The sequence below is a fragment of the Brachionichthys hirsutus genome, chromosome 14 (assembly GCF_040956055.1).
Source record: "Brachionichthys hirsutus isolate HB-005 chromosome 14, CSIRO-AGI_Bhir_v1, whole genome shotgun sequence".
NCBI classification, from domain to species: domain Eukaryota; kingdom Metazoa; phylum Chordata; class Actinopteri; order Lophiiformes; family Brachionichthyidae; genus Brachionichthys; species Brachionichthys hirsutus.
In genome coordinates this window covers 12,988,164-13,001,023 of record NC_090910.1, presented here as the reverse complement: position 1 = coordinate 13,001,023, position 12,860 = coordinate 12,988,164, and the positions used below count along the sequence as shown (strand labels likewise).

General features: G+C 46.4%; 1 protein-coding gene across 1 annotated transcript in view; it reads left to right on the top strand.

Moving 5' to 3' along the window:
* Positions 1-1,653: 1,653 nt before the first annotated feature.
* The window catches only part of LOC137903721 (TRAF2 and NCK-interacting protein kinase-like), a 30,595-nt gene continuing 19,388 nt past the window's right edge, over positions 1,654-12,860 (top strand). The window contains exons 1-10 of the mRNA XM_068747860.1: positions 1,654-1,710; positions 5,696-5,761; positions 8,964-9,020; positions 9,117-9,242; positions 9,513-9,623; positions 10,756-10,846; positions 10,924-11,054; positions 11,217-11,271; positions 11,353-11,431; positions 11,859-12,034. Of these exons, the coding sequence (XP_068603961.1) occupies positions 1,654-1,710; positions 5,696-5,761; positions 8,964-9,020; positions 9,117-9,242; positions 9,513-9,623; positions 10,756-10,846; positions 10,924-11,054; positions 11,217-11,271; positions 11,353-11,431; positions 11,859-12,034 (949 nt within the window). The remainder of the gene's footprint in view (positions 1,711-5,695; positions 5,762-8,963; positions 9,021-9,116; positions 9,243-9,512; positions 9,624-10,755; positions 10,847-10,923; positions 11,055-11,216; positions 11,272-11,352; positions 11,432-11,858; positions 12,035-12,860) is intronic.

The window sequence follows — 12,860 nt, the reverse complement described above, 5'->3', positions numbered from 1 at the left end:
CTTCTGTAGGAGGTTACACACTAGTGATACAAACACACTGCTGGTTACACACTAGTGACACAAACACACTGCTGGTTACACACTAGTGATACAAACACACTGCTGGTTACACACTAGTGATACAAACACACTGCTGGTTACACACTAGTGATACAAACACACTGCTGGTTACACACTAGTGATACAAACACACTGCTGGTTACACACTAGTGATACAAACACACTGCTGGTTACGCACTAGTGATACAAACACACTGCTGGTTACACACTAGTGACACAAACACACTGCTGGTTACACACTAGTGACACAAACACACTGCTGGTTACACACTAGTGATACAAACACACTGCTGGTTACACACTAGTGACACAAACACACTGCTGGTTACGCACTAGTGATACAAACACACTGCTGGTTACACACTAGTGATACAAACACACTGCTGGTTACGCACTAGTGATACAAACACACTGCTGGTTACACACTAGTGATACAAACACACTGCTGGTTACACACTAGTGATACAAACACACTGCTGGTTACGCACTAGTGATACAAACACACTGCTGGTTACACACTAGTGACACAAACACACTGCTGGTTAGACTCCTGGTTACCCTACAGGTAAACAAGTAACACCTGCATCTAGTCAACGATAACTAATGCCTATCCCTCACTGAAGAGTCGGACCCACTCCAGATCATTACACACTTTACACACCAGTGTGAGCTGGTCGGGCTGCTGGGTGAATGCAAACCAGTGTGAGCGTCCCTTCTCACCACTAGATGGCGCAACAGAACCACTGACTCATTTCCCTGCCTAGTCTATCATCTACTCTAAATCCAGACTGACTCCAGACTGACTCCAGACTGACTCCAGTGGGGTGAATTATGTTGATCTTTTTTCTGTAGTTGCCATGGTGACTCGGAGTATCGGCGCTCCATGGATGGTCTTTTTAGCAGGAAATCAAGTCAGAGCTGAAACAGACCCCAGAACACGGAGAACGTCCAGGTGCATGGGGGTGGGTGACGCCCACCCAGGTGACCTGCTTTTACAAGTCATTTTGTTCCATCCTCTGACGTCCAGGCCGCCGGACCTTGGAGGGCAGCGGGGGCGGGGCCTTCAGGTTGCAACAATATTCTCACCTGTAATATCAGAATCCTTCAGAAAACAAACCGAGGAGCAAAATGTAGTTCAATTATTGAACAAACTACAAACGAGCAAGATGAAGAAGCTGCCATACGGAAGTGTGTGTGTGTGTGTGTGTGCGTGTGAAGCTGAAGGTGTGTGTGACATTATGGGCGTGCCCGTCTGGAGCTCCGCCTCGTTCAGGCTCCTCCCGGGAAGCGCGCGGCCGTGCCTCCTCTCCGAGGGACGGAGTGTGTCCTCTACCGGCTCCAGCCATCTCCGTGCGCGGCCTTCGGTCGGTCCGGTCCGGTTCAGTCCTGGTTCTGAAGTGAGGTGTTCGGTGGTCACGTGTTCCAGCAGCATGTAGCACCTGGAGACGTCCGTTGCGGAAGGATTTGTCGGAGTCTGGGGCGGGCGGGAGATTCGTTCGGTCCCCCCCGCTCCGCTGCGTCTCCCGGTCGATGGTCGGTGAGGAAGCTTCCATCTTGCGTCCCGTGAGAACCGAGAGAACCGAGAGAACGGAGATGGCGAGCGAGTCCCCGGCGCGGAGTCTGGACGAGATAGACCTGTCTGCACTCCGGGTAAAGGGCTGCGTGCGTGCGTGCGGGCGGGCGTGCGTGAGAGGCTGTTGAGCACCTGTCCTCCCCTCCGTGAAAGCGCAGGGATGCGTCTCCTGCCGGTGTGCGTGCGCGTGCTGCCTGTGTGCGCGTGTCCACAGTGATTAAGGAAATCAGGTCACGTGACCTCCAGCTGTCGCTCCTGTTTGTTGTTATTTCCTTAACAATCAAAGACGTGACGTAATGAGGGTCTGCTGCTGGGGCATCCACCGCCGTGCGCGTGCTGTGCGTGCTAGACGTGGGGCAGATGTTACAGACTACATGTGCATGTGCACGCGCACGCGCACGCAGTGAACAGCAGCGACGACAACCGCAAGAGCAGCGAGTTCCGCCATTTCGTGATGTGGCGACAGCAGCGGGCTGTTCGTGCGCGCGCACGTGCACCAATCGCGAGCCGCGCAGGACAAGACAGTGCAGGAATGTGTGCGTGTGCGCGCGTGTGGAGATGCATTCAACGACATACAAAGTCAGCTGCTTTGGACGGAAGGGACTCGACATGTCACTGAACGCGCACGCGATTTGGTTCATGTCCTTTTTATTCTACAACAAACACGTGTGGGCTGGAGACAGGAAGACAGACAGGCAGGGAGACAGGCAGGGAGACAGACAGGCAGGGAGACAGACAGGCAGGGAGACAGACAGACAGGCAGACAGACAGACAGACAGGAAGACAGACAGGCAGGGAGACAGGCAGGGAGACAGACAGGCAGGGAGACAGGCAGGGCGACAGACAGGCAGGGAGACAGACAGGGAGACAGACAGGCAGGGAGACAGGCAGGGAGACAGACAGGGAGACAGACAGGCAGGGAGACAGGCAGGGAGACAGACAGACAGGCAGGGAGACAGACAGGAAGACAGACAGACAGGCAGGGAGACAGGCAGGGAGACAGACGGGAAGACAGACAGACAGGCAGGGAGACAGACCCTGTTGCTACAACACACTTCCTGGTTCAGATTCATAAAACCTTCAGATCTGGAGTCAGCTGCTGTTACTCTCTTTATAGATTAGATTAGATTCAGATATAGATTAGATTCAGATATAGACTAGATTCAGATATAGATTAGATTCAGATATAGATTAGATTCAGATATAGACTAGATTCAGATATAGATTAGATTCAGATATAGATTAGATTCAGATATAGACTAGATTCAGGTATAGATTAGATTCAGATATAGACTAGATTCAGATATAGATTAGATTCAGATATAGATTAGATTCAGATATAGATTAGATTCAGGTATAGATTAGATTCAGGTATAGATTAGATTCAGATATAGATTAGATTCAGATATAGATTAGATTCAGATATAGACTAGATTCAGATATAGATTAGATTCAGATATAGATTAGATTCAGATATAGACTAGATTCAGGTATAGATTAGATTCAGATATAGATTAGATTCAGATATAGATTAGATTCAGATATAGACTAGATTCAGGTATAGATTAGATTCAGATATAGATTAGATTCAGATATAGATTAGATTCAGATATAGATTAGATTCAGATATAGACTAGATTCAGATATAGATTAGATTCAGATATAGATTAGATTCAGATATAGACTAGATTCAGATATAGATTAGATTCAGATATAGATTAGATTCAGATATAGATTAGATTCAGATATAGATTAGATTCAGATATAGACTAGATTCAGATATAGATTAGATTCAGATATAGATTAGATTCAGATATAGATTAGATTCAGATATAGATTAGATTCAGATATAGATTAGATTCAGATATAGATTAGATTCAGATATAGACTAGATTCAGATATAGATTAGATTCAGATATAGATTAGATTCAGGTATAGATTAGATTCAGGTATAGATTAGATTCAGATATAGATTAGATTCAGATATAGATTAGATTCAGATATAGATTAGATTCAGGTATAGATTAGATTCAGATATAGATTAGATTCAGATATAGACTAGATTCAGGTATAGATTAGATTCAGATATAGACTAGATTCAGATATAGGTTAGATTCAGATATAGACTAGATTCAGGTATAGATTAGATTCAGATATAGATTAGATTCAGGTATAGATTAGATTCAGGTATAGATTAGATTCAGATATAGATTAGATATAGATTAGATCCAGATATAGATTAGATTCAGGTATAGATTAGATTCAGATATAGATTAGATTCAGATATAGACTAGATTCAGATATAGATTAGATTCAGATATAGATTAGATTCAGATATAGATTAGATTCAGGTATAGATTAGATTCAGATATAGATTAGATTCAGATATAGACTAGATTCAGATATAGACTACATTCAGATATAGATTAGATTCAGATATAGATTAGATTCAGATATAGATTAGATTCAGATATAGACTAGATTCAGATATAGATTAGATTCAGATATAGATTAGATTCAGATATAGATTAGATTCAGATATAGATTAGATTCAGATATAGACTAGATTCAGATATAGACTAGATTCAGATATAGATTAGATTCAGATATAGATTAGATTCAGATATAGACTAGATTCAGATATAGATTAGATTCAGATATAGATTAGATTCAGGTATAGATTAGATTCAGGTATAGATTAGATTCAGATATAGATTAGATTCAGATATAGATTAGATTCAGATATAGACTAGATTCAGATATAGATTAGATTCAGATATAGATTAGATTCAGATATAGACTAGATTCAGATATAGATTAGATTCAGATATAGACTAGATTCAGATATAGATTAGATTCAGATATAGACTAGATTCAGATATAGACTAGATTCAGATATAGATTAGATTCAGGTATAGATTAGATTCAGATATAGATTAGATTCAGGTATAGATTAGATTCAGATATAGACTAGATTCAGATATAGACTAGATTCAGATATAGATTAGATTCAGGTATAGATTAGATTCAGATATAGATTAGATTCAGATATAGATTAGATTCAGATATAGATTAGATTCAGGTATAGATTAGATTCAGATATAGATTAGATTCAGATATAGACTAGATTCAGATATAGACTAGATTCAGGTATAGATTAGATTCAGATATAGATTAGATTCAGATATAGATTAGATTCAGATATAGACTAGATTCAGATATAGACTAGATTCAGATATAGATTAGATTCAGATATAGACTAGATTCAGATATAGATTAGATTCAGATATAGATTAGATTCAGGTATAGACTAGATTCAGATATAGACTAGATTCAGATATAGATTAGATTCAGATATAGACTAGATTCAGATATAGATTAGATTCAGGTATAGATTAGATTCAGATATAGATTAGATTCAGGTATAGATTAGATTCAGATATAGACTAGATTCAGATATAGACTAGATTCAGATATAGATTAGATTCAGGTATAGATTAGATTCAGATATAGATTAGATTCAGATATAGATTAGATTCAGATATAGATTAGATTCAGGTATAGATTAGATTCAGGTATAGATTAGATTCAGATATAGACTAGATTCAGATATAGACTAGATTCAGATATAGACTAGATTCAGGTATAGATTAGATTCAGATATAGATTAGATTCAGATATAGATTAGATTCAGATATAGACTAGATTCAGATATAGACTAGATTCAGATATAGATTAGATTCAGATATAGATTAGATTCAGATATGGATTAGATTCAGATATAGATTAGATTCAGATATAGATTAGATTCAGATATAGACTAGATTCAGATATAGATTAGATTCAGATATAGATTAGATTCAGATATGGATTAGATTCAGATATGGATAAAGAGAGATCCATGTATGAACTTGAGACATTCACCAGATCCAGTTTGTTTAGTCCGGTCTATTATGGATTAGTTCAGTCTCATGAATAATTGTCTCTCGTTTTTGCCCCCGTCCTGCTGTCTGTCCTTCACCTCTCTCTCTCTCTCTCTCTCTCTCGCTCTCTCTCTCTCAGGATCCAGCTGGTATCTTCGAGCTGGTTGAACTGGTTGGAAATGGCACCTATGGGCAGGTGTACAAGGTAAGATCTAAAGGCCTTCTGCTACTGTCCTGTCTTGTCCCCTGAGGGGTCTCCACAGCAACCCAACCTTCTCCACTTCACCCTGTCCTTTGCATCGTCCTCCCCAACACCAGCCTCTCTCATGTCCTCCCTCACTACGTCCATGTCTCTTCTCCTGGGTCGTCCTCTAGTCCTGTTCCCTGGCAGGTCCATCCTCAGCATCCTTCTACCGATATAGTCCCCGTCTCTCCTCTGGACATGTCCAAACCATCAAAGTCTGGTCTCTCTGAGCTTGTCTCGTGGACGTAGTGAGGGAGGACGATGCAAAGGACAGGGTGAAGTGGAGAAGGTTGTGTTGCTGTGGCGACCCCTCAGGGGACAAGACAGGACAGCAGTAGGGTATATCCAGGGTGGTGGGGTCGTGTTTGTCTAGCAGCAGTCCGAGGATCAGATCCGGTCCTGAGCGGTGGACGGGATGGTGGGCAGTTCTATCCAGGTAACCCAGCAGAGTTCCAGGTTCGGACTTTGAGCTGCTTTGTCTCGGAGGACTCTGTGTTTACCTGTCTTCCTCCAATGGCTGCCAAACGACCTCCCCAAGGTGAGATCCCAGAGAGAGGAAGGAGGAGGAGATAGACGAAGGTGCCTGAGGTGTAGACACACCTGCGGTATGGCGTTTAAACACGCCTCACATTCTTTACCTGAACACAAGTCCGGACACATCGAGACTGGGAGAAGCAGCGAAGCAGTTTGTGTCAGAGGAAGCACACCTGGGCAGGAGCAGCTCAGGTTGACCTGGGACGATGCCCCGGTTCAGAGCTGCCCGGTGGGGGGGCTAGCACGAGTTACAACTTCGATGACCGCCCCCCGATCAGCTGATCATGGTGAGCGGTCGACCTCCGTCCTCTGACTCCGGCTGCTGCTCAGCCAATCCAAGTCCCAAAGGTCTCCCCAGAGATGCCGATGGCCGTTACCATGGATACCAGGCTGGTTCTGGGATGCATCGGTCTGGTGTGGGAAACCAGCAAATGAGCTCTTTGACTCCGTGACCCTTCCCTCGAGTGAATCCTGGTGATCGGCATCAGTTTCAGGTTCACCATGACAACCGTCCAGCTCAAAGTGGTCAAAAAGGAGCTGGTGTCCAGAGCTAGCGAAGCTAGCTCCATGCTAAGAGCCGGTTTATAAAGTAACTGATCGTTATTTGCTGTTCAAGATGTTGATGAGATGAATCAGAGAATGTTTATTCAGGTGATCAGAGGTGAACGAGTGAAAATCTGTATCTGATGGTCACTGAAACAACACAAGTATGAGTAGTACCGGCTCACCTGGACTCGCCTCACCTGGACTTATTACTCATTCACTCCCTACTTGGTGCTGGGGAAGCTACTGTTGAAGCCACTGCTGCCCCGGGGTGTTGAAGCCACTGCTGCCCCGGGGTGTTGAAGCCACTGCTGCCCCGGGGTAGACGCAGCTGCCCCGGGGTGTTGAAGCCACAGCTGCCCCGGGGTGTTGAAGCCACTGCTGCCCCGGGGTAGACGCAGCTACCCCGGGGTGTTGAAGCCACTGCTGCCCCGGGGTAGACTGACAGAAGCGCCATCGGCCCCCCTGAACACCACCGACATTCACTCGCTCACTACATTCACACAGGCAACGTGGGTGAAGTGCCTCGCCCAAGGACACAATGACAGTATAGACACGTGCCGGAGACGGGAATCGAACCACCGACCTCTCAATCATAGGGCGGCCCGCTCAACGACCTGCGACTCACCTGGACTCGAGTGTTACGAGTCAGAGACCTGTCTTCAAGGTGATAAATGTCTCCTCGGCTGTTGGAGAGATTCAAATGTGAAAGCAGTGAGAAACCGGCGTCAGTCTGAAGGACCGATGCAGCAATGAGAATCCCTGGGGGGGGCGGGGCTCACTTTTATCACAGCCTATTGAAGCGCACGCCATCCCTCCCAACCCCCATCCGTCCAATCTGCAGTTTTGTTGCTAGGCAACCATGTGTATGAGTGGATGGATTTCTCACTTTGCTGTGATGATGGTTCCAGTTTGGAGAAGAGTTCCGGCGGTGCTCAACCTGCGGCTCGGGGCCTTCCGGGGGGCCGCGGGATGGACGCCTGGTTCAGGAAACAAAAACAATCAGGAGTCAAGAAATGTTATTGTCACTCCAACGCTCGCACTCGGGTCCCGGTTTGGGTGCCCAACGGGACGGTGGCGCAGTGGTTGAGAGGGTCGTCCTATGATCGAGAGGTTGAAGGTTCGATCCCCGGCTCAGGCACATGTGTACACTGTCGTTGTGTCCTTAGGCAAGGCACTCCACCCACATTGCCCGGGCGCCTGCGCACGCTGCGACCAGCAGCAGAGCGTGACTCTGTAACGCTGTAAACCAGATCTACCTTCAGGTACAAATATCACCTCACCTTAAAACAGAACGCGTTCGTTCAACACAAACGTGTTCTTAAACGTATACATACTAATCGCACATATGTTGAAGATTTCATTTATGCATTTCACAATAATTACAATTACAATAGTCACAGATATTACCGTGTTTAAAATATATATTAAATTAAGTATATATATTAAAATATAATACAATGAAATACCTGCACCTGCAGTTAGCATGCCGTCACACCTGCAGTTAGCATGCCATCACACCTGCAGTTAGCATGCCGTCACACCTGCAGTTAGCATGCCGTCACACCTGCAGTTAGCATGCCGTCACACCTGCAGTTAGCATGCCGTCACACCTGCAGTTAGCATGCCGTCACACCTGCAGTTAGCATGCCGTCACACCTGCAGTTAGCATGCCGTCACACCTGCAGTTAGCATGCCGTCACACCTGCAGTTAGCATGCCGTCACACCTGCAGTTAGCATACCGTCACACCTGCAGTTAGCATGCCGTCACACCTGCAGTTAGCATGCCGTCACACCTGCAGTTAGCATGCCGTCACACCTGCAGTTAGCATGCCGTCACACCTGCAGTTAGCATGCCGTCACACCTGCAGTTAGCATGCCGTCACACCTGCAGTTAGCATGCCGTCACACCTGCAGTTAGCATGCCGTCACACCTGCAGTTAGCATGCCGTCACACCTGCAGTTAGCATGCCGTCACACCTGCAGTTAGCATGCCATCACACCTGCAGTTAGCATGCCGTCACACCTGCAGTTAGCATGCCGTCACACCTGACATTAACATTTCACCCCTTCTCTGTGTTTCAGGGTCGACATGTTAAAACGGGACAACTGGCTGCTATTAAGGTCATGGACGTCACAGGAGTAAGACCCGCACACACACACACACACACACACACACATGCATGTGTGTTGTACACATTTTGCGTGACGTATGTTGTTATTTGACTTGTGTGTGAGGATGAGGAGGAGGAGATTAAAGCAGAGATCAACATGTTGAAGAAGTACAGTCACCATCGGAACATCGCCACCTACTACGGAGCGTTCATCAAGAAGAACCCTCCTGGGATGGACGACCAGCTCTGGGTATGACCAACACCTGATGACACGCCCACACAGCTGAGAGCATCTAGTGACACGCCCACTCTGACCCAGCAGAGGTCTCATAAGTCCAGTCACTGAGAAACTCTTGATTTCATATTTATATTTTATTGCTGTCAAACATTGGTCTGTTTGCATTAGCGCTGCTTCTGAACCACGGTCCAGAAGATGGATGGATGAATGAATGAATGAATGAATGAATGAGTGAGTGTTTTATTACTTTGACGGTGCTGTTGTTCCTCATTGGTGGTGTAGCTGGTGATGGAGTTCTGTGGTGCCGGATCGGTGACGGATCTGATCAAAAATACGAAAGGCAACTCCCTGAAGGAGGAGTGGATCGCCTACATCTGCAGAGAGATCCTCAGGGTGAGTAGGTCAACAGGTCAAAGGTCAACACCTCTGTGGTGCCTTCAGGATGACATCTGTGATAATTATAGGGGACCCAGAGGCGTCCCTGAGGAATGCCTCATTGTGGCCATATTCATGCTTTCTAGTCTTTAGTCTACTCTTGAACATCGAGCTGGTGTCTGTCTCACGAACCAATCAGGGAGCTGATTCCACAATAAAGGAGCTTGATACCTGAAAGCTCCGCCCCCTGTCTGCTCTTGGAACCAAGAACAGGCCAGCATTTTGGTTCTAGTGGGGCAATATGGGATAATCATCTCTGTAAGGTAAGGAGGGGCCTGGCCAGTGAGGGCTTTAAAAGTGAGCAGAAGGATTTTATATTAAATCCGTTCCCTGACAGGAAGCAGAGACGCCAGAACAGGGAACATGTGTTCTCAGTCTGGTTCCTGTCAGAACCCGAGCCTCTGCGTTCTGGATCAGAACCCGAGCCGCTGCGTTCCGGATCAGAACACGAGCCGCTGCGTTCCGGATCAGAACCCGAGCCGCTGCGTTCTGGATCAGAACCCGAGCCTCTGCACTCTGGATCAGAACCCGAGCCGCTGCGTTCCGGATCAGAACACGAGCCGCTGGCTTCTGGATCAGAACCTGAGCCGCTGCGTTCTGGATCAGAACCCGGGATGCTGCGTTCTGGATCAGAGCCTGGGATGCTGCGTTCCGGATCAGAACCCGAGCCGCTGCGTTCCAGATCAGAACACGAGCCGCTGGCTTCTGGATCAGAACCCGAGCCGCTGCGTTCTGGATTAGCTGGAGATGTTTAATAGACCTTTTTGGGGCAGCCGGACGGTAAGGAGTTGCAGTAGTCCAGTCTGGAAGTCACAAAAGCATGGACTATTTGTTCTGCATCTCTTCGGGTTAGTAGGTGCCTGACCTTTGAAATATTCCGAAGGTGAAAGAACGCAGTCCTTGAGATATGCTTTATCTGGGACTGGAAGGACCGGTCCTGATCAAAGATTACCCCCAGAGTCTTGGACGTGGTGCTGGTGGACACTGAGATGCCATCGAGTTCAACTAGAACACTAGAACAAACATTTCTGAGATGCTTTGGCCCAAGAACCAGAACCGGGAGGTCTTCAGTCTTTGTCTCTGTCTTCAGGGTCTGACCCACCTCCACCAACACAAAGTCATCCACAGAGACATCAAGGGTCAGAACGTGTTGCTGACAGAAAACGCTGAAGTTAAACTGGGTGAGGTCCAAATCCGGTCTGAAGTTACATCCCATAATATCCACCACAGTCCAGCCCTTAACGGTCTGTGTCCTCAGTGGACTTCGGCGTGAGCGCTCAGTTGGACCGCACGGTGGGCCGGAGGAACACCTTCATCGGGACGCCGTACTGGATGGCGCCGGAGGTCATTGCCTGTGATGAGAACCCCGATGCCACGTATGACTTCAAGGTAAGGCTGACGTGCACGTCACGCAGGGATCCCGGCCGATGCGTATGCAAAGGGTTAAATTCAGGTTTACCAGGCGTCGCCCTGACTGACTGTAAAAAGCAGCTAGCCGCGGTTAGCCGCTCACACGGCCGTGGCGTTTGAACGTGTCGTTCGTGTCCTCAGAGCGACCTGTGGTCTCTGGGAATCACCGCGATGGAGATGGCGGAGGGAGCGCCACGTAAGTGTCCCGCCGACGCACAACCATCAGCGAAGTCCAGCTTCTCTCCGTCACTGCCTCGCTTCAATTCCTCCTCCTCAGCTCTGTGCGACATGCATCCAATGAGAGCGCTCTTCCTCATCCCCAGAAACCCCGCCCCCAGACTTAAATCAAAGAAATGGTGAGTCGCTGCGACACGTTCAGCTCGAATCTAATGTCCAAGCCCGTCGACACGGGGGGGCGAGAGGGTATGTAGGAGGTAGGAGGTGAGTTAGAGGAGGAGGAGGAGTTCTTACGCTCCACAGGTAGGAGGTGAGTTAGAGGAGAAGGAGAAGTTCTTACGCTCCACAGGTAGGAGGTGAGTTAGAGGAGAAGGAGAAGTTCTTACGCTCCACAGGTAGGAGCTGTTCTAGAGGAGAAGGTCCATCCGGACCAGAACCTCCCTCCAGAACAGCTTCTTCCCCTCGGCTGTAAGACTCTTGAACATTTTACTACCGGTAACTTGCTCTGTTCTCTTTGCACTGCGTGATTATACTAGTTTTACTGCTGCTAGTACACATCTGTGTATCCACTCATGATGCCTGCCGGATTAAAGTGTGTTTTTCCAGGTCAAAGAAGTTCCAGTCGTTTATTGAGAGCTGCCTGGTGAAGAGCCACGGTCAGCGGCCGAGCACCGAGCAGCTGCTCAAACACCCGCTGATCAGAGACCTGCCCAACGAGAGGCAGATCCGCATCCAGCTGAAGGACCACATCGACCGCACCAAGAAGAGGCGGGGCGAGAGGGGTGAGGCTAGCATCCAGCATCATGCTAACACAGCCACACCAAGGGGACGTGGAAAGCTAATGCTAATCTGACTGTAACCTGAAGCTACTTTGATGCTAATCTGACTGTAACCTGAAGCTAATTTGATGCTAATCTGACTGTAACCTGAAGCTAATTTGATGCTAATCTGACTGTAACCTGAAGTTAATTTGATGCTAATCTGACTGTAACCTGAAGTTAATTTGATGCTAATCTGACTGTAACCTGAAGCTAATTTGATGCTAATCTGACTGTAACCTGAAGCTAATTTGATGCTAATCTGACTGTAACCTGAAGCTAATTTGATGCTAATCTGACTGTAACCTGAAGTTAATTTGATGCTAATCTGACTGTAACCTGAAGCTAATTTGATGCTAATCTGACTGTAACCTGAAGCTAATTTGATGCTAATCTGACTGTAACCTGAAGCTAATTTGATGCTAATCTGACTGTAACCTGAAGCTAATTTGATGCTAATCTGACTGTAACCTGAAGTTAATTTGATGCTAATCTGACTGTAACCTGAAGTTAATTTGATGCTAATCTGACTGTAACCTGAAGCTAATTTGATGCTAATCTGACTGTAACCTGAAGCTAATTTGATGCTAATCTGACTGTAACCTGAAGTTAATTTGATGCTAATCTGACTGTAACCTGAAGCTAATTTGATGCTAATCTGACTGTAACCTGAAGCTAACTTGATGCTAATCTGACTGTAATCTGAAGTTAATTTGATGCTAATCTGACTGTAACCTGAAGCTAACTTGATGCTAATCTGACTGTAACCTGAAGCTACTTTGATGCTAAT